The sequence below is a fragment of the Etheostoma spectabile genome, chromosome 9, assembly GCF_008692095.1.
Source record: "Etheostoma spectabile isolate EspeVRDwgs_2016 chromosome 9, UIUC_Espe_1.0, whole genome shotgun sequence".
Lineage (NCBI taxonomy): Eukaryota > Metazoa > Chordata > Actinopteri > Perciformes > Percidae > Etheostoma > Etheostoma spectabile.
Genome location: NC_045741.1, coordinates 11,862,365 through 11,884,580, shown reverse-complemented (window position 1 = coordinate 11,884,580; position 22,216 = coordinate 11,862,365). Strand labels below are relative to the sequence as shown.

The following is a 22,216-nucleotide window of genomic DNA, read 5'->3' as shown; positions in this document are numbered from 1 at the left end:
TTTTTTGAACAGAGGGTATGTGGTGAGCTCTCTGATGTTCTGCATAAACATTCTAAGTATATGATTAGTGCTTTTTTTATATGGAAGAAAAGGCAATTCAAATCAACTGTTCATACAGTTATTTCTATTTGAGGATTATCCTGTACCATGAGAGCAGAATTCTTCTCAACAGAAGTCCCATCTCCATCCTCCAAATCCACAAACGTGTGTATAATTCAAATGATGGATGAATTATGAAAATAGAAATGTGTTACTTTTTTTAAACTTTACGGTTTGAAAAGGCTTGCTATTGTTTGATCTTCTTTTTTTACCAAGCGCATCATTAATGAAAATAAATGGGGTCTAAATATTATATTCCCAGTCTTACCCTCAAAAAAGCAGATCTACAGCACTCGTAACCTTTTACAGACCAATTGCAATTGTTTCAGTGTTTTAAATGCAGGCTCACGTCAGTTAACGAGGCGTTTCCATTGAGTGTACACAATTTTTCCATCATGCATCTGTCTCTTGCATCCTGGTTTGGATGGCCAACTATCCAAGGAAGAGACGCATTCTAGCTAAATGGAAAACAGCCAACATGACAAGCAAGGTTAGGTGATCATGGGTATCCCCAGGGGGGTCCTAGCAGGGGTAGACTTCAGTCCCTCCAGTGTGTCTTAAGTCGTTGCTAAGGTTTCTTGGCAATATGGTCATGCAAGAAAGACCGGGGTCCTGCCAATCTGTTGCCTAAACACCAGTGACTTGTTTTCAATGGATTGTGTAATATGATCTGCCTAATTGTTTTGTTCCCCTTTTTGTCTCTAGTTCTCCTGGATCCCCCCTACAGTGTGTCTTTACACCAAAATGGCCAAGCAGGACAGCTGCAGGTTTCATGGTACACAAATGTTTCAAAATACTGGAAAGATTATATGATGTACAGAATTCGATACTTTTCCAAAAGGCTGGGAGAGATGATAAAAGAGGTACATATACACACAACTCTTCAGTAAATCCATATGTTTCTAAAATGTTTCTGAAATCATACTATGAGCATAAAGACAGGTTTTGTATAATTTGCCCAGCACACAAGTTAGGATTTTTTATTTTTGTTGTTGATAAAAGAAATTAAAACTAAATTTACATAAACTTCTGAGTAACTAACTTAAACACTAAAAATGTGTGTATTTTGTCAACAGATTGGTGGTAAACTAAATAGAGCTTTGCTCTGTTATATCATAAAGTATAAAGCATTTGTTTTGAGATTTTATTTAAATTATTTAAATAACAGAATTATTTATAACACTAATTGTATATATTATATAATTAATTTAATAATTTACATAGCCGTATATGCTATGTAAAATTTGATTTGGTAGTATGCAATTGGGCATTGTGCAATGCAGAAGTTATTGACTACTGCATGCGTTGTGCTGTGGGTTCTCTTCTGTTCTTCTGTAAAGATAAGAGATGAGCTAATGTATGATTATATTCTGTGTAAGTTAACTGTATGCTTATTGTGTGTGTGTGTGTGTGTGTGTGTGTGTGTGTGTGTGTGTGTGTGTGTGTGTGTGTGTGTGTGTGTATGCACGTGTTGCCATTTGCTTCTCTTGAATGCCCATGACAAATTTCTCCTATGGGAGACAATAAGGCTTATCTCATCTTATGTTATCTTATCTAATTGATGGAATCTGTTATATCTATGAGTCATAAATCTTGTACTGCCTTTATTTATTTTGGGGCTGAGTTAATGTGTTGGTTGTAAAACAAAATGCATTAATTGATTAATAAAACATCACTGACGTGTTTATTACATTTTTAATAGTGTATTCGTATTTGTCGAAGCCTATATTCTTTGTGATTTTTGCTCATTGATTATCATTCATGACCGTCTTTTAACTGTAGGCCTGAATTGGTCAGTACACTTGGCGGAAAAAGTTTGAGGAATAATATTGTAAAATCTATGATGTTTGTGATTTCTACAGGCGAAGGTGGGCGACATACTAGACTCCCTGGAACCAGGGGAGGAGGTTGAGGTCAGGGTAGCTGTGAAATATGCCTTAAATCCAAATGCAGGACACTGGAGCAGCTGGTCACACCCCGTGCGAGCCGTGGTCCCCCAAAGTGCAGGTGTGTCTAAATGAGAAAAGGATGTGAATATCTGAGTGGATGCAGTTGTTATCTACAGCACAGCCTCTCATCCCTTTCTTTCACAAATGCAATATTTAAAGGAGACATTCTTTTTTTTCAGGTGACATTTTACTAGAGTGCTACACATCGGATCTTCAAAATATCAGTTGTCAGTGGAATGGAAACAGATATAGTAAAGAGAATGAGTACAAACTTTTCCACAAAATGGGTTTAAGGTACATTACTTAATTCCATCATTGATAAATTAAAGTCTTCACATCCCTTTATGCTAATGTAACAGTATGTTTTAGCTGAATACCAAGTTGTTTTTGATGACATCCTTCACAGTGAACACACAACAGTACACAATTCCTTACTTTAAGCAACAACTGAATAATGTGGCTAGCTATTATGTTAGCCATCTCTTCTTTTGTTCATTATTCCTTTCATTTCACATTTTAAAATGTGAGAAAACAAACAACATGTTTGGTTCTTTGGGTTACAGCCCCTAAATACACAACTGAAGATGACTTTGTTTGGTTGTGATGATATTACAGTGAAGCTTTGGGCTGGACAGAATGGACCGAGTGTCTCGCTGACAGGGACTTGACTGAACTGTGTCGTTTCCGGGGAGACACGTTCAGAAAAGTCAGGGTCAAGCTCACCGGCACTTCAACTCCACTTGGCAGAACCTTCTACACTCAAGAGTTCACTCTCAACAACAGCAGTAACTGATTTTTGTTTCTTTGTTACTTTTGGATGTGCTGTCTGTATTTGTGTGAATGCTGATGCAATTCATGGTCACTACTTCTGTGTACTTTCAGCTACAAAAAACACTCAAATATCAAAATGTTCTGCTCTTTAAGGACATTTTGGCTTGTATTCAACTTTTCTCCACCAGTTATAGTTTTTAAAACATTAAGATTTTTCCTGTTGATTTTGAAAAGTCAATAGAGCAGTCTACATATCCTCTTCAGGATTTCCATTTCTAAATGCTACTCCTCTTACATACTTTCACCTACAGAAGTCAGTCAGACTTTAAACTACTCACAAAACCTCTCAAAACCTGTTGCAACATTATTCATTGTTTTTTACATCTTTAACAGTTTTTTGTTATCACTGTTTAAGTTTAGTGCTTCTTTAGTTTTTTTCTGAATTTTAAAGGCTGCATGGTGTTTGTGATGTGACAGCTACACTGCAGAGGAAAGAGAACATTGTCTTTCTCTTTAACTTGCTCTCACGGCCACAATTCGGACTTCTCATACACCATTAATACCTCAACACGTAGATGCACTTGTCTACTTTTAGCCAATTTAAGCAATAAAAAAGTCATACTTATTATAATTTTGGCTCAGTGAGCCGCCAGATGACAAGAGCCACAAATATTCCTTCATCGACAGCCACTGTTAAACATCCTCAACATTTCTGGCGAAAGCACAGAGTGCCAGTTGTTCAAAACGCTGATACAACCACATTTTTTAACTTTGTCTACGCAAATTATATATCAATATGTTCGAAAATACTTTATTGTGCTTACGGCGGGATCATTATATTGATACAACGTATTGTTTATTTTTTTCTACATTCTATGCTACGAGTGTTTTTGACATGTTCTTGGGTGGCACAGTGGCTCAGTAGTAAGCACCGCATCAACTACCACCAGCGTGTAGGCAATGCAGACTCTGAGCCAGGTTTGATTACCAGTTCTGGCTGGACCTTTTTTTTTTATGTACCTTACTATGAATATTACTATACTATACTATACTATGATTTTTTCATATACACTACTATGACTTCTATATGACTTACACACTATACCATGACTATTTTTATAACTTTTTTCCGACATACTATACCAAGACTTTTAAATGACTTTTCTACATACCATACTATGACCTTTATCACTTTTTATGTCCTATTCCATGACTTTTATATAACTTTTCGACATACTATACTTTGACTTTTTTTTTCACATAGCCTACTAAACTACGTTTTATTCATGACTTTTTTCAACATACTGTCCCATGACTTTCTTTTTTACTTTTTTCCGACATACTATACTATGACTTTTTTATGACGTTTTATCACTTTTTTGACATACTATACTTTGACTTTTTTCAATATTCTACACTGTGACTTTTTTATCACGTTTTGGTACAACATTTATTATGACTTTGTGATTACTTTTTTCCGACATGCTGTTCTATACCATGATTTTTTTATGACTTTGACGTGCTATACTATGAGTTTTTATTACTTTCTTAGACATACTATACTATGTTTTTTTTTATATACTATACTGTAACTTTTATATGACTTTTCAATATACTTTACTTTGACTGTTTTCCAATTAGCCTACTATACTATGACTTTTTAATTACTTTTTTTGACATACCATACTATGGCGTTAATATGACTTTCAAGATACTATGCTTTGACATTTCCCACATAGCCTCCTGTAGCGTGTCTTTTTCATGATTTTTTGACAAACCATACCATGACTTTTTCATTACTTTTTAAACATACAATACTTACTTTTTATGACTTTTTCCCCACATACTTCAGTATTACTTTTTTATCATTTTTTTGTGTACTATTCTATCACTTTTATATGACTTGTTGACATACTATACTTTTTTCCACATAGCTTACTACACTATGTATACTCATGACTTTTTTTCACATACTGTACCATGATTTTCTCATGACTTTTTCCGATACACTATACTATGACTTTTTAAATACTTTTTTTGATTTACCATACTATGACGTTAATATGACTTTCGAGATATTATGCTTTGACTTTTCCCACATAGCCTCCTGTAGCGTGTCTTTTTCATGATTTTTTGACAAACCATACCATGACTTTTTCATTACTTTTTAAACATACAATACTTACTTTTTATAACTTTTTTCCAACATACTTCACTATTACTTTTTTATCACTTTTATACGACTTGTTGACATACTATACTTTTTTCCACATAGCTTACTACATTGTTTACTCATGACCTTTTTCGACATACTGTACGATTTTTTTTTATGACTTTTTTCCAATACACTATACTATGACTTTTTATTTACTTTTTTGGACATACTATAACATGACTTTTTTTTAATCACTTTTTCGACAAAATGTATTATGCCTTTTTAATTACTTTTTCCAACATACTATACTATGACTGGAAGTAACTCTGTTCGTAATACACAAGGAGTCATAAACATGGTATTCTTAGAAAGTTCACCTGGACAGCTATAGATCTATGTAGCTAATCTCTCCAGAATACCTACATTACTATATTAATTGTGGCAGACTGCATTTTATAGTTATTGTAGTAGCCAGAGCTAAATATCTACCTCTCTTTTTACTTCTTACCTTATTCCATCAGGCCTCAGAGGAAGTGTAGTTCTGTGACTTTTTCTACTGATAAATTGTTTGTGCTTTGTGTTATTAGTCAAAACTTCCCCACCATGTCATCTGAGAGGAGCACTGGAGAAAGACAAGTTCTGCTTGAAATGGAAAGCTCCTCTTTTGTCTCTGTCGGCACACCTGCAGTATGAAGTCAGCTACAAGACCAGAGGGGCTGAATCGTGGATGGTAAGATGTCCTTTTTCACATTACTAAACTTGTAATGTGTTTACAATTTTTACGTTAATATAGTATCTTCAGAATCATTATGACGGCATACATTTTGGTGGTAGACAAAAGATGGCTATGGGTGGTTGTGCTACAGCAGAGGATCACATTCTTGATATTACCGCCAGCAGACACCAAACAAAGGGAATATTCAATTTTAAACAGTGACACATTAAAAACAAAAAAATGAGGAAGATGATCCATAATATTAGTTTTACACTGTGTTTAATTAATTTGTTTAATTTGAAAAAAATTTGAGGATTTGCAAAATATTTTTGTGCAAATGCAACAGTGTTAGGGGAATGGAAAACAATTGCATTGAAAAGCAGTATGCGAGGGAATATGAATATATTTCAAGGTAAGTGTAAAAACTATGGTGTGAGAACGCAGGAGAAGTACTTAATATTATTATCTTAATATTAGATGTCAAATCAACCTTCTCTGTCCCCAGACGGTGTCCCTAAAGGGTCCTGAGACCGGCAGTTGTCTCGACGTTCCAGCAGGTAGCTCGTACTATGTCAAAGTCAGAGCTAAACCTACTAGTTCCATTTACTCAGGACACTGGAGTGACTGGTCCGATGTGCTGACTGGTAACAACCCCACTGACATAGGTAAGCTCCCACAGAACCTGACAGAAGTCAGTGTAAATATAACTATTTATTTAGTAATCCCCATTGGTTTGTATAAAAATCCCAACCAAAGCTGCACTAAATGCAATGCAGCAGCAAATTCTTAGTTTGTAATTTTGTAAGAACTTTAACGACAAGTTTATCTAAATTTGGTTGTGTAATAACAATTGTAGTAGTATATAAAATGCACTGTTTGCCTTGATATATTAACTATAACCATTGTAGACCAATGAAATGCAGTCCTTTGTTACTCTATTTAATGAAACCTACCGTTAAATTACCGTTACAGACACGTTGCTCTGGGTGTGTATCCCTGTCTCGATGCTGATAATTGCCATCATCCTCATCTGCTTATTTCCAAAGTATCTCAGGTGGGTTTTACAACTCATTTGGTTTGTAATCAGCCAATTTTTAGGGTTACATACAGTAGATAAAAAAGAAACCCTTAAAATACGTGATAATTCCCTCCATTTCTTTTTAAATGGACAAAATGTACTGTACAATCACTCCTAACACATTTTCTCACAAAATGTTTTGTATTCAAAAAATAATTTCTACTACTCTTAATGTCCAAAAAGTTTAACCAATTCCTTGAATGATATTCCACATTGTTTGAAGACACCATTTTCATGTCTGTTTTTCTAGTAAGCTCAAGCTGTATGTTTGGCCGCCGGTGCCCAACCTTGACAAAGTCCTACAAGGTTTTCTGACAGAGATCAACGGGCAGAGATGGGTAAATTATTTATCCTGTACACAAAACTTATACTGTGGGAAAACAGTTATTTCCCCACAGTAATAGATTTTGGCCATGACTGATATGAGCCAAGTAGATGCACTATAACTAATGCAGGTATATATAGATTTTTATTTATAAACATATATAGATTTAGATATTAAACAGGAATTAAGTTAAACACAAGTGATACAACATCAATTCAGAGTGGTACTGTAGTTTACAGTCAATTCCAAAGTGTTAAAAACTCAACCACTCTTTGCTCACACTACAGAATCCTCCAATAACCGCAAAGCAATGCCCTGAAGAAATTACTTCATCTGTGATGGAGATCTTATCTGAAGATGAGGTTTCAGGATTGGGGAAGCCATCAGAGGGATTCACCCAGCTCCTGTCACCAGAGAGACGCCACAGAGAACAGGTAGATGGAAGCTGTGGGACTAAAGTCTTTCCAGACTATGTTACTCTGAACAAAGACTGTGTCCTCCTTTGTCCAAAAGGAAACAAGTATGTCTACAAGGAAGTTGGAGAGAAAGGAGGCCAGGGGGAGAGTAATGCGCTCGTCCAAACATGTCTTGGCTCCTGCACTGATGGCTCAGCCTTAACCCCATCCTGCTTAGGCAGTGACTTCCTGAATCATTCCTACTTGCCTCTGGCTGAGCCTGCAGACAGATTCGACTCGAAGGTCCCCGTTGCAAGGGGGCAAGGCAACCTCTATACTAATTTCCCCTGTATTTAAATGTACAGTATGACAAGTGTACTTTGTTTCCACTGGTGCAGATTAGATGTACACACTTTCTTGTTGAAATAAGAACTCAAGGGTTAGTTCAACCTGTTTTTGAATATTAACAAAGACATGTTTCCATGTATTCACAGTATAATGGGAGTTAGTTCTGATCATGGCATTGTCTTTTTCATCATTTCTCTCAATCTACTGTTCTTTTGAGCTGAAATGCCACCACATATCTGTACATAAACTACCTAGGTGGACAAATCAGCATTTGTAAACAAGAGTATAACGTTTCTATGACTGTTGAAAGAAATTTGGGCATCCTATATTATTCAACGCTTTTATGTTTGTAATTGTATATAATACTGCTGTGTCTTTATATGTCCACTAGAGGGAACGGTAGATCACAAGATATTTTCTAACGAACAATGTCAGAAAAAAGTGAAAGGAGAAAAAGTTGCCATCAGGAATTGGAACTATAACACAAGATGAGTTTTGAGTTTTTTTGTTTTTCAATTGAGCATTTGAATGCAACTTTGTGTTACAGTTTACATGACTTCATTTTTTTTTTTTATATTTCCATACTATTCTTCTATTCTGCATTTGAATAACCACTGGGCTAGATTTTGTCAGATTTTTTCTTCATTGCAATTGTTTGTTTCATACTCATTTATACTGTACATATTTTGTCTGGATTTCTTAAAGTTGAAAAGGTTCCTCAGAAATCCACTTGAGTTTGAGGACGCTGACACGTTCTCAGAGATGATGTTGACAAAAGAAGTTGAGCAACAGCTTTTAGTTCATTTTGCATTACTTTGGAACTAAGAGTTTGTATTTCCAGCAATAAACATTCAAATCTGTTTTTCGTCTACTTGCAGTTCATATGATTCAATTTTGTATATTTACGTATTATTCATCTATTCTGCATTTGAATAACCATTGGGATTGCTTCTATCAGACCCTTTTAATTGCAATTGTTTGTTTTATACTTATTTATACTGTAAATATTTCATCTGGATTTCTTTGAGTTGAAGGTTCCTACAAAAATCCACTTGAGTTTGAGGAGGCTGACATCATTAGAGATGAGGATTTCGAAAGAAGTTGAGCAACAGCTTTCAGTTAATTTTGCATTACATTGGAACTTGAGGGTTTGTATTTCTGGCAATAAACATTAAAAGTTGTTTTTCTTCTATTTGGATTTCCTGTGAAGGCACCATTTGGACATTTATGGGGTATACTACAACTATTATAGGAGACACAATTATAGGTGCAACTGCACTGTTTAGTGCTAGACACAAACCTCATTTTAGTCTGCCTTACATGTTTGGTGTCGCTAGATGGTAGCAGAGATCAACGGGCAGAGGGGTCGTCTCTGTTGTCACAGCGGGTCCTTACTGAGGCAAAGCCAAATATTCTACACCACTGAAAATGGCCCAGCTTCTGCTTTGTATTTCATTTCACCTGATAAAGCAATATAATCTGTACCAAGACTGTCCTTGAGGGTTATGCCTGATATAATGTCAAAAGCATGAATATGAAATTAATAATCATGACATGACAGTTGTAGTTGTAACATGAATTAAAAAAAATCCAAAAAGCAGCACAACACAGCTGAATGCAAGGTTAATTTATTACAGAAAGTAGGCACAACACAAAAAAGGCTCAATTTATGACTCAAATAAGTATTACTCACAACTCTTAGGAAATTTAAGAGCCCTCAGTTGGAACAAGGGCAAACACATCATGACTACTGTGATGAGTGAGGGGATTAGTCAGAGGATAACAAAGTCAGGACACTTTTTTTAGAAGCAGTTATTCACAGACAACCTTGCCAGCAAAGAGCTCAAAATGTACTAAGTGTTTTGATTGTAAATCAGTATAGGAAAAGGTTATAGTTCACCAGAGCTGTCCAACCAGTGGGTGATTTGGAGCAATAAAAAATCTAATGGTTGACACTCAGGGTTCAAAATTAACTTTCCCATCCACCAGCTAAATGGCAAGTAATCATTTTTCATCAATTCGTAGATTACTGGGGTTGGGCATAGAGAAACTGTTCTAATTTGGAATCATTTCTAAAAATGACAATTTCAATTTTTTAAATTCTTTTTTATTGGAATTGTTTGGAAAATTTGGTTTGAATTGGGAACATTGGTTCCAAATTTTACACATGCAAGTTTTGATTATAGTATATATGGCCCTGTACTTCCAAGCACTTGTTGTGTTGCAGCAGGAGAACAGTAAGCGGTGTGGCTTTATTTTACGTTAAAATGTAAAACTGCAAATCGCCATTGAATTAAAATAATGTTTTCCTCTTATCTGCGAAATAAGCATGTGACCTGTTTCAGCTCCACCCCTCAGAGAATCCGAATCTAGAGTTGATAAGAAGCGGAATCAAAAAGGAGGAATCAGAATTAGAATCAGAATCGTGCAAATCGAAACAACACTCAACCCTATAGATTACAGTTGTTTTGGCTGGTGAGTGAAGCAAACTACCAGCCACTTGCATATTTACCTGAATTTAGCAAGTAAATGGTGCTAACTCTTAACCCTGGTTGACATTATACTGACCAGACTGTGTATGACTGGTCCTGCCTGGCCTTTAGAGGTAAGTGCATGAGAATCAGAACTGGATGCTCTGCAACTATGCTATCACCCTGCATCTAGCCAGCCGCCTCTGTAAAATATACTACTAGTGTCACACTTTAACGGCAGGCCATCACATCTATAGTGTTCGCCAGACTGTATGATATCATCGCCATAAATTAGAGAGCTCGTCCAGATGAGGCAATAGCAGAGGGTAGGAGAGAGTGAGACAGAAAGACAGAGAAAGTTTAAGAGTCAGTGTTTACTGGTGCACAAGCCTCTCCTCCCAACAGGAATTCTTTCCATGTTTCATCACTGCCCACTTGCCCTTACACAAACGTCAACAGAGGGAGGTTGAATCATTGAATCACCTCCTGATGTCATTTCCTCAACTTTCACTTACAATCACATTGAGAATATACGTGGTTTCACATGTGATGGGCTTTAACGTGTACATTTAGTGTACGTACAGTATACATGTTTACATACACTATATTGTCATATGTACAGAACTCAAACATGAGTTTAGCATCAACAGAGATAAGGCCACCAAAACAGAACTCATCAGCATACTTTAAACTCCTGTTTGCAGCTACCATGGTGAACTCACATGGAAACACACCAAACAGTTAGCTTGTTCTGCATGCTGAGTGCAAACTCTCTCACTGCAGTCACATTTGGTGCTATTGGATTTAGTGGAACAGACATCAGTTTCACAGCATGCTCTGAGTCACTTTTCGTGTGAAAACTGCCTGACAGGAAATAAAAGAAACAGTGTAATCAACAACAGAGACAGAACCAATGGAGTGAGAAAACTACTTCTGTTCTCTACAATTTTGGGACAGATTAAGAAATTTGCATCACCACATGAATCTGAACAAAGGCTCACCAGAACGGACGCCAACTTGCTTAACAAAATGGCAGCAAATTGTCCTTAATAAATTCACAGGCTACTATTAGCTCCTCTAGCTGGTGGCCATTATTGAGATCTGTCAATACTGATAAGTAAATAATAGCCATGAAAAGTAAGAGAACCTCAGGCATCAATGGCAGAATTCATGTTAATCATAAAATCAGCATAACACTGTGATCATACAGAAAGCTCATATCTCCAGAAGGATTTTCAAGAACTGTATTTTCAATATGAGAAATTAAAACAACTCATTAGATAAATGGCCATGCATTTTATAAAACACAGAATTGTGTGTCTGTGGTTTTGAAATACTGTACGGTTGTTAAATTTACTCAGCACCAACTGTAAAAAACAAACAAAAAAGAACAGCAGTAATATAACCTTTGCCATATTAAAGCAATAGCAGGATTTATTTTCTCCATCTTGCTCAAAAATACAGTTTTTGAAAAATAAGAATAAAATTTACAAACTGAGTCCTAATTACATTATATAACCAAACACACACAATTAAATCACAGTTAAAATGCTGAATGTAATCAGTATAAAACAACTGTAAACATTTTCCACTGCAGATGTCTGTTAGTTATGTAATTCATAAATCTGCAGTGTAATGTTGGTAAGACTGCACTTTTCAATGGCAACAAAAACAATTCATCAGACAGTTCCATCTGGTTTTGTTGGTCCAGTGCTCTGTTCTGTGTGGTTCTCTTAAAGGGTTGGGACTATCAAACAGTGTAAGCTAGGTTTGGTCTAGACAGTAGTGGGCTCTGCAGGTTCAAAGGGGGGGGGGGGCCTCAACATTGCACAAAGTCAACTACTCTTCTGATCCGGGATCAGATGGATTCAAATTGTAATAGTTTGTCAACAGTTGCAAATACTGTCAACGACATATATGGCTTAACATGGGGAGAATATGTGACCCATTTTCTAACCAGCTAGCTTGTTCTTTTGCCTTGTTTTCATCTTTTTATAAATGTTACAAAATATCCAAATCATGAGCAAAGTAAGACTCATTTCAAGTACTATCCTAATTCCTACAGAGACATCCTAACACTAATTGTGTTTTATGTCAATTGAATTATACACACACTTTTTAAGAATGTTTAATGTCATTAAAGTCATCTTTAGTAATGAAAGTCATCATCATCGGGGGGGGGGGGGGGGGGGGGGGGGGGGGGCAGATGACTTAGTATAATTTATATTTCTTTGTCCCTCAGCAACAACAAACTTGCCTATCTTTTCTCTAAGTACCAAGATAGTTTTGCTAAACCTCAGGATCCTTGGTGATTGGATACCGGCTCCGCTAGGTTACCATGCAATGAGAGACTTCCTGGTGAGGGCTCAGATGTTGGCCTTCTTGTTGATGAGAACAGAGCAGCATGTGAGAGCTCCATCCACTTTGACCTTCTCCATGTTGGACACCGGGATCAGCATGTGGTCCTTTAACTTCTCAAACACCTGCGGGACACACGTCATTGGAAAAACTAACATTCTGATCTTTTAGACTCACATATTATCAAAGGCTATTATTAAAGTATGTCAACTGAAATTTAGAAGACCATGTTCAGCCAAATATCATTGGAAAAGCATGTTTTAATCCTATATTTGGGAATGAAGAACCTGCCCTTCTACCTACAAAAAAAATAGATATTGTCATAGCAACAGCTTTTCCTGTGTTGCCTTACGACTCTGCCCTTGGGTACCACATCTAGTGTAACATGTATTGACCAGCCAGCAATACAACAAGCCCTTTGGAAAAGGCTAAAGCACAGCTCAGTTGGCAGTAGTTAAACTGAAAGGGTGAAGTTGTGCAACACTTGAGTTTGTTTACTCTACTTGTCAACTCGTAATGTTCTGTGATATAAAAGCCCTGCAGAGAGACACAAAATGTGAAGTAGGAGAACAAGCATTTAGGAAGGTTTCCTGTTCTTGCGGCAAAATATTAAAAAAAGATGGGAGTGAGAACTATTACGCCATTCTCAAAAGACCCTTGTAAAGTAGTGTGTCACCCTGTGGACATTTTCCAGAAGAAAAACCAGTGTTTTCCTACCAGACTTCCAAACCAGGATATTTTTCTCTTTAAACTCTCACTTTAACCCTGCTGTGATACTGAGCGAGGCCTTGCAGCACAGCCAGAGGGACCAGCTAAACAAATTCTTATCTAATGATGCAATATGGCTGACGAAGCCGCTGGTGACCTAAAGGCCATGTTTAAAGACGCCGCACTCATGTGGCTTATTAAAATTGATTCTTCTCTATCCAAGACATTTTGTGTAATGTGGGCAGGAGTACCGGTCAGGGCCCTGATTAAATCATTTTAGAAAATGGCACTGCACCACCTTACTCTTCTGTGACACCAAAACAACCCCACTATCTCCCCTGCTGTTTATAGCATCTCCACCTCCAATGTTTTTATTTTTATTTTACATTTCCAGCTGAGTTCTCACTGCATCGGTTGATATTTAAATGTTGGGTGGCATGGTCCCAAACAGTAGGAGCTGCTATATTTCACAGGGCCTTTTGTCTGTTTTTTCTTTATCTCCAAACAGAGCCCTCCAGAGCTGTCGCCACTGCTGACCATTAAAGATGCTTCGTCTCCACCCACTCCGACCCCCACCAATCCTCTCTCATGACCCCCTGCCTTTGTTAATGTGGAAATCTTATGTAACGTCATGAGCAAACTAAAAATAGGCCGGTGAGGACAGACAATGTTTAGAGTTAGAAAGCAGAAGTCTTGCAAAGTGTCTGGAACTGTACTGCGAAATCTCCACAGCTCATTGGAGGAACAAGCAACAAGTTCCCTTGGAAAACATGAACCAACTGTAGACTTACTGTATAGCAATGCAACTCTCAAGTATGTGCAATTCATATGTTTTTCCCTTTCTTTAAGCTACAATTCCTAAACACAGGTTTGGGCCAACAATTGGTTCCACGCCAATTTCTGGTGGGTTTGACACTGATGAAAGAATCAGGATCATGGAACATACATAAATTCCTCAAATATTGCTCCAAATGGTCTTTTAAGAGGTTAAAAGGTGCTTCCAAAGCAGGAAGCACAAGATACACAAATAGATTTTTATTATGCTCAAGTTGAATTCCCTCAGTTAATCTTCCTGGAAAAAAACTAAGCCTTTGCCATGGATGTAAGTCCAAAGACGTATAATTTTGTGAATTCTTCCCTCTAAAAATAGCTGGCGGAGGTGGGGGTTTTAACCACAGAGTACATTTTGAGGTCTGAGCACTGTCTCAACAGATTGTAGGGTGCTGGGTTCGATCATGTGAGAATCCTTTTGACTTGTGATTTGGAGTGACCCCAAAGGATCTAAATAACACGGCTACTGCTCAGCCTTTCCAAACCCCGACAGACAAAGTGAGACAATAACATGTGATTCACGGTGAGACACCCCAAATAAGTAGTTTTAGGTGTAGAAAGGGGTAAAGAAATAGTTCAAGTTCAAGTTCCATCCACAAATTTTGTAATTTTAAATGGAAATAATTTAACATACTTTAACCTGCATTCAATAAAAACAATCTAGGCAACTTCAACAAGCTGTAAATACTACAAAAATTATTTGTAGTATAATATATTACAATATATTACAATATTACAATATTACAATATTGCCTTATTTAGTTGATATGGTGAATGTGTTAAACAGTGGCTTATTTACACATCCGGCAGATATGGAGGATATTTATTTGTAGTTGTGATTGTGTTCATGTCCCTTTTAGCTCTGGTTTTTTCTCCAACAACTGCTATTTTTTGTTGGGCAGGATGCAAACATTGGGGTTTATCAGTCACTGATGAGAGTGATGAGACCAAACAGTAAAGTGTTTGACATGATGAATGACTGCTTTCTTTTGATCTGTTAAAATATTAAGTTCAGCAACTTTAACTCTGATGATAAACTCAAGTTCTAAAGGGGGGAAAAGCACCCAATGTCTCTGGCTCCTAGTCTGTGGTTTGAATCATGTCCACAGAAGGTCACTTCTCATAAAAATGCAAGTTCCTTTGTTATAAAAACACAGTGCTGGCTGTGGTTGACCTGCGGAGGGCTCTGTAAAACAACCACATACTGTAGATTCTGCAGGCTTTCCCTCTCCAGCCACTTGTTTATCTCAAGGGCTGGACAGGATGGCCAGCAACAAAGGCAAGTGCTCTTTAAATTTAAGCCCCTAAACCAGTCTGGTTGTCCTGTCGTTGTTTCTTCCTCCCAAAAATGTAACCTTACGATTGTAAATCAATGTGTGATTGTGTGTGTGGGATAAAGTTACTGTGCGTGGATGGGAAATGAGGTGAGCATTACCTTCGCACTCTCTGGAAACTCCTCTGCTGTGGGGTGCAGAAGCACATGTCCCTTATTAGGTAGGTTCATGTAGATGCAGTTGGCAGCAAGGTCATCAGGCACTGTCAGTTTGTCATAGCGATGGTCACTCATTTGCTGCATGATCTACACCCACACAGATAAAAGACAGACAGAAAATAGACTTTAAGGTAAACAAACGGCAGGCTGTCGATAATGCACATGACTTTCAGAGAGACGGATAGAAATCATCAGTTATCCAGACTATCAGGCACTTTACTTTGAGTCTTAAGCAAGACTACAATACCAAAGGCTGCACCACGTCTTTCTGCTTGCCAAACCACTCTCAGGGCCTGGGGGGCCTTAATGGAGAACACAGGAGCAGACAGACATTCTTTCTCAGCAGATGTCATGTTATTTATGTAATCTGAAGGAGGTGAAGGTGGGACAGGCGGCGGGGGGAGAGAGGCTGAGAAGTCGCCCATGTTGCCAAGTGGAAGTCAGGGGGTGAGGATGTTATGACCAGAGGAAAGGCAGGTGCCTCTTAATGTTTATGAGCAGAACATCTGTGGACGGATACCTCAGAGACGAGAAGGGGAAGGGAGGTGGAAAGGGAGTTAAAACCAAATTTCAAAGGGTCAACATTCAGAAAAGGTATTTTGAGAAGTGAGATTTTCACCAGATACAGACCTTCTTTGCTTTGTGCTTTTCTACTACTCCTTTGGTCACCATCTTTAAATCACTGGCATGGTTAGTCGGCTGTTTGCTTAAGATAAGGAGTCAAAAAGGTCACTATAAAATTTAAAATTATGAAAAAAGGAATGTAAATTTTGCAGATTAGGATAATTAATTACCAAGAGCCACGCACACGTATGGGAACACAGTGAATCCAAAATGTAAAACGTCTTCCTTGACACGTACATAGGTTTGGAAGAGCGGCTGTGAGCTAATGTGATGACACACTACAAACGGAGGAAAATATGAGCTAGGTGAGCGCAACAGGCTTTGTGACTAAATATGATTTCATTTTTTTTTTACTTCCCACTGCCTGGATGTAGTATAGGGACGGTCAGGGTGTTTACTGAGACGGGAAAGGCCTTTTTTCCTTTGTGAGTTATATAGAGATATGGATTCCTTCACATTATATTACTTGCATAATAGGATGAATGCACTCACACGTCTTACACCCTGAAAGAAATGAGCTATTGTCATGTAAACGAATGTCCTGTTCTAAGTACTCTATTAGGTCCTTCCTGTGAAAATCTACTCTGGTAGCAGCAATAGAGCTTGGTTGGAATAAACAGAACAACAATCGTGAGGTTAGTATAAACAGTAAATCAAATCATTAAATAAAAAACCCAAGGAAAAAGACTAGACCCTTTTTAAATAAGGGATCTCTGGGAAATACTTGGCAAAGCCAACACAGTAATGAAAGTTTTTCTCCAACAACGTTAAAAACAAAGAATAAAAAAGGGAAATCATGAATAACACCTGTATACCACAACTGACTAGCCATAACTCATTTTTGATGAATAAAAAGTTAATTAACAATCCCTGCTAACAACCCAATACATAAAAATAACTTAGTAGGAGCTGATATTGTTGTTTCTGAGTGTAGCGCTGCAGGGTGGAGTACAAGCAGTGTGTACCGTACTGTAAGTCGGTGTGTGTGTTTAACCAGACCAGACACATTCCCAGGTGACTTGTGGGTGTGTTGGATGATTGCAGCAACCCTAAATGAAAACACTGTCCATGTGCGTGACCGCCAACACTGTCTCTCACACACAGAGGGATTTAGAGTGGCAGAGGGGAGAACAAACGTCGACTCCACCAAAGATCACAGTTCCTGCTGCACTCGCAGTCTCTAAAACATCTAATTTTCTCAATGTAAACAATGAGTGCTAGGGAAATGTCCTACAGCAGGATTTCATCAAGCTTCTTGTAAAGTTGTGATCCATGAAATGCAATTAAATCTCCAGTAAAGTCATCTGACTAAAAGAACAGTTGGTTCTCTCTTCCATGTCAGTGGGTGCAACTGGTCAGATTAATATTACTATTTCTATCTATTTTTAATACTGAATAGGACTTCATTTATTGAAATCTCAGGGCATAATTAAAAAACAAAATCAAGGGCAGGTTATGTTGGTTGCTGTATGTTTTTTTATAACAATTCTTAGCTTGTACTTCCAGACGCTTTTGCTTACATTAGTTCATCTGCCTGACATCTGTAATATGCCTCAGATTTGTGCAAATGTTTAAGGAAAATGGAAAAACCAAGGCTTATACACTGTCATCCTGGCCCTTGACCAGGCATTAAGTTACAGCAAATCAGCAGCAACTTACTTCAGGAGAGTGGCCGAGGTCCAGTTAATACACAGAGTGGTAACTGGGCAGCAGAATGTGCTCAGTCAGAGCTGCTGAAACAAAATATTTACTGGAAGGTAATAAACTCCCCTCCTGGGCAATCTTGACAAGTTACCAAAACACTGACAATTTACTGGACCTGATGCCGTCCACAGTGGCCATCCTCTGTATTTTGGCCCCAGATATGAATATTTATAATGCTCATTGTATTAATCCTTCCCGGGGAGCCTTTAAATGTTTTACGACATGTCTTTTCACTGATGAACAACAGCAGCATGTACATGACCAATCCTACTTGGGGCCGCTTCAAACTAGGAGGGGGAAATTAAACTGAAAGTGGTTCCTGTTGATGTACAATAAATATTTTTTTGTTGCTCCTTGACACATAGTTTACTCTGGACAGGTATCCGATGGAAGATGACATTTTGTTATATTATCATTGAACAAGGCAGCAAATCAGAGATCCTGCACTGTAACATATGATATGTTATCAGCTGCTGCCTTTTGACTCTGTAGCTGACTCATGGAATCATTAACATCATTGGCAAGGAACAGAGTGCTCAAAAGCCATATTCCCGATGATACATGCTGCAAAGCTCATCCCTTTTTCGTAGCCACGCTAGCACTGTGACTCCAGGCATGACAATGTCTGTTGGTCAGTTTGTCCACCATTTAGGTCAGACTGATATAACTCCACAACTACTGCAATGACATTCCCATCAGCCAAATCTGTAATTAGTGTTTAGAGCTAATGTTAGAATGCAAACATGCTGAAATATGATAGTGAATAAACACTATACCTGCTAAACTTCACCTTGTTAGTGTTGCGAGCGTATTAGCATGCTAGCATTTAGCTCAAAAGCAAAACTATTTTTACCTCAGTACAGTCGTAGCGTGGCTGTGGACTAATCTTGTTTGATTATTGTCTCAGGAAAAGACAAGGCGACAATTCAGAGACCTGAATCTAAAAGATCTAAAGCGTGGAATGAGCTACTGCTCTCTAACACTACAACTGAAGGACAATGAACATATATAACAATAGACTCATCAATTGGTTTATCAAATTTAAACGTTCATCAAAACATGTAGAATACAAGTAGAATATGTTCATATTTTGGTATATGTTTGTATGATTTGGTCATCAAACACAACTCATCTTGATTACAACCTTCACCATGTTGCCACCTCATTATCTATCCCAAGTGTGTATACATCCTTGAGGTAAAGTTTAAACCCTTACCAGTACGGAGTAATGACCTCATGAATCAAACAAGGCTGAGTAAAGGGATGACTGGTGAGCTAGCGCCTGCCCTGAGAGTCCCCTATAGGGAGGGAATTAGTGTGTGAGATAACAGGGAGTGGGTGCTGCAGCCTCTTACAAAAGGCGGTATTTTGGGATGATGACTTCATAAGTGAACCATGGCAGTGACAGCGGCAGATGGATGACGAAATCCATCCGGTCAGCATGTTTTCACATCCACGGGAGAGCTAAACACAGACAGGAGTCACCTGGCCTTCATATATACGCATTCTGAGCACACATCCCAGATAAAGAAGAAGCCAACGGAGCCACTGCAAAACAGAGTGAAAACTAACGGCGTCAGATGTCAGTGAGATATACATAGAGTAAGTAAAGGCTATAGACCTTCTATTCTAAATCAGGTCAGAGTCTCCTCTCTTGTCTGTTTATTTCATAGCAGCAATATTCTAGCTCCCTAAAGAGAAACACCGGCTCCAACTTTAATTTGTACAAAGTGTCTTTGTCTAAAAGTACGCAGAAAAGGAGCCTCATTGCCATACGAGCTGCATCCACATCCAAAACAAGTACTTTGAAATCATTAAAACACCATTCATGAGATCTCACTCCCCTCACAAAGAGAACATTACCTAATTACAAATCTGGGGTCGTTAAAAGCCCTTTAAAACAGGAGCTAATTGCCGCAAGAGAGGGTGACGTAAGCCGTAATTAGAAAGCGAGCAGTCTGTCATTAAGTGTCCTCACTCCAGTAGCTAATTACTGGGGTGATCAAACAGGCAGGAATCTTAATGAGTCAACACTGGAACATATAATCAATTAGCGCATGTGTTTATCCATACATTCTTGACTTCTTTTTTTGTACACCTAAGCTAAGAAAACATCCATACAAAACCAACAAGTCTGACCTTGTGCTGCTCGCAAGTATTTTGCTTTATTAAGATGTGCTGTCAGCTGGTCTGGTTTTAATTGCCACCCAATAGGCTCTTACTTGACTTAAAGTAACCTTAAGTAAGGTTGGGCCAGTAGGGGGAGATATCACACTAGGAGGCAAATGAAAAGTCCTGCCAGGGAGGACCTATCAAGGCCAAGGGTGTGTTTGTGTGTAAGTCTTCATACATATGTAATTAAACATTGAGCATATGTGTCTATGCTGTGTTAATATGCCATTACATGTTCCCCTGTATTTCAGACATGACGTGAGAAAAGTTTGCATATAGTCTTGTGTGTTAATGTGTGGGAATTTTAAGGGTAATTCCATCAGAGGGATGGGCTAAGATTTATTACTTTCTTTGTGAAAACGACCAATCTGTCTCTTTCGGGGTGTAAACTGCCTCTTGTTCATGTTGAGTCCTTCAGCATCCCCTGGGTTTATTGTTTAAGGGCTATTGTTGCAATGGAGCTCGATCAATTCAGAAGCCTTTTATGGGGTAATGAGCTCAAGCTGTTTAATGGAAGGACAATACCTTTGTAATTGAAGCTGGAGTGTAAGCACCAGGGGCAATCCCCTTAGCTTAGCTGAGAATATGAATTAATGAGGAAAGGATTAAGGTGACAGGTGGTCTCAATGTGCTTGCAGTGGGAAGCAGCAATCATGTTGTAAGTAAGGGAGTCTGCTCTGAATCAACACGTGTGATGTCCTGTCTTGTATTGTTATTCTTGGTGAATACTTTGCAGAAAGGGAGGAAAAAAAAGAGCTGGGTTGCTAATACCAACAGCATTGAGCCAAGAGTCACCTAAAAAAAATAAAAAAATCAACTGCGTCCATGTGCGTCACAGTTATATAAACAATGGCACTACATTGATTCAGTGGTTTCCTTGACTACAGCTGGGGGAAGCATAGCAATGGGATGATGCTTTGCGTTTACTGCACTGTACAACACGTACATACACAAACTCCATACTTTGAGGGCTTTCTGTGCTGGTTCACTGGAGCCGATAACAATAAGGCCGGGTCCTCCCATACTGCAGAAGCTTTTCAGGTGCAGCCCTTCCAGCACAGGCACGGTCGACACAGCATAGTCCTGCAAAACACAATCCAATTAGGTGAAGTGAAAACTGAATATTATGGATAGGACGGAACCAGGTAATAAAAAAAATATTTAAACTAATGGCAGCTCTCTTTAGGGTCAATCTGTTGAGAAGGAATCACTTTGGGGATTTCGGTTTGTGGTGTCATACTCTTCATTTGCAGATATGCTGTTGCCTCACAATCACACATCTAAATAGGAGGCTTTCTACTGAGGTTACAAAAAGAGACACACGTTTTATACTGTATATCAATATAATAACCCTTTACATAAACTGTGGTAATATTGCTCCACATATATTCTACAACTATTGGAAAACATATGTATTCGTAATTAATCCAAATAAGATCATATTTCTAAAAAGAAAGGATTAGATTGTACAGGTGTGACAACTTAGTGAAAGTCTTCCTTTGTCAGTAACAATTCTTCACAGTCCTTTAAAACAACAACAAAGTGTTGCGGTCAGTGTAAGTACAATTATGTAATATGTATGTATATGTTTGTTTTTTTGAATCATAAAATATTCTAAGAGCACTGTGGTGGTGTGTGCAGGGTCGTTAAACTGGGTCTAAAGTGGCTTTTAAAATGAAGTAGTGAGTAGCTCAGGGGCAGAAACAGCAGGAGTGTCTGGGAGATGATGTGATTGAGCCCAGGGCTCATGGGGTTATTACCAAGCAACTTGTAGGAGCCTGATTGGAGAGGCGTTCTCTGGCTGCAGGATGTTCCATACCACATGTTGCAGTGTAACAAAACACCAGGGAAAATAAAAATACCATAGGTGTCTTTAAAATATAATTAAAGGCTTGTATCATCTTATGTGTGTGTGTATATATATATATAAATAAATAATATATATGTGTGTATGTATATCTATACATATATACACACATATACATACACACATATGCTGTGTGCATATATATATATATATA

General features: G+C 37.9%; 2 protein-coding genes across 4 annotated transcripts in view; one reads left to right on the top strand and one right to left on the bottom strand.

Annotated features, from left to right (window-relative positions):
• mpl (MPL proto-oncogene, thrombopoietin receptor) overlaps positions 1 to 8,285 on the top strand; it is a 10,008-nt gene extending 1,723 nt beyond the window's left edge. The window contains exons 4-12 of the mRNA XM_032525148.1: positions 805 to 962; positions 1,962 to 2,106; positions 2,228 to 2,342; positions 2,664 to 2,833; positions 5,562 to 5,704; positions 6,195 to 6,354; positions 6,662 to 6,743; positions 7,018 to 7,105; positions 7,380 to 8,285. Coding sequence (XP_032381039.1) covers positions 805 to 962; positions 1,962 to 2,106; positions 2,228 to 2,342; positions 2,664 to 2,833; positions 5,562 to 5,704; positions 6,195 to 6,354; positions 6,662 to 6,743; positions 7,018 to 7,105; positions 7,380 to 7,844 — 1,526 coding nt within the window. The 3' untranslated portion in view covers positions 7,845 to 8,285. The remainder of the gene's footprint in view (positions 1 to 804; positions 963 to 1,961; positions 2,107 to 2,227; positions 2,343 to 2,663; positions 2,834 to 5,561; positions 5,705 to 6,194; positions 6,355 to 6,661; positions 6,744 to 7,017; positions 7,106 to 7,379) is intronic.
• Positions 8,286 to 9,447: 1,162 nt separating this feature from the next.
• The window catches only part of ddah1 (dimethylarginine dimethylaminohydrolase 1), a 75,373-nt gene continuing 62,604 nt past the window's right edge, over positions 9,448 to 22,216 (bottom strand). For all 3 annotated transcript variants that reach the window (XM_032525151.1, XM_032525149.1, XM_032525150.1), the window contains 3 exons: positions 21,159 to 21,278; positions 15,639 to 15,782; positions 9,448 to 12,789 (listed from right to left, as the gene is read on the bottom strand). In XM_032525151.1, coding sequence (XP_032381042.1) covers positions 12,673 to 12,789; positions 15,639 to 15,782; positions 21,159 to 21,278 — 381 coding nt within the window. In that variant the 3' untranslated portion in view covers positions 9,448 to 12,672. The remainder of the gene's footprint in view (positions 12,790 to 15,638; positions 15,783 to 21,158; positions 21,279 to 22,216) is intronic.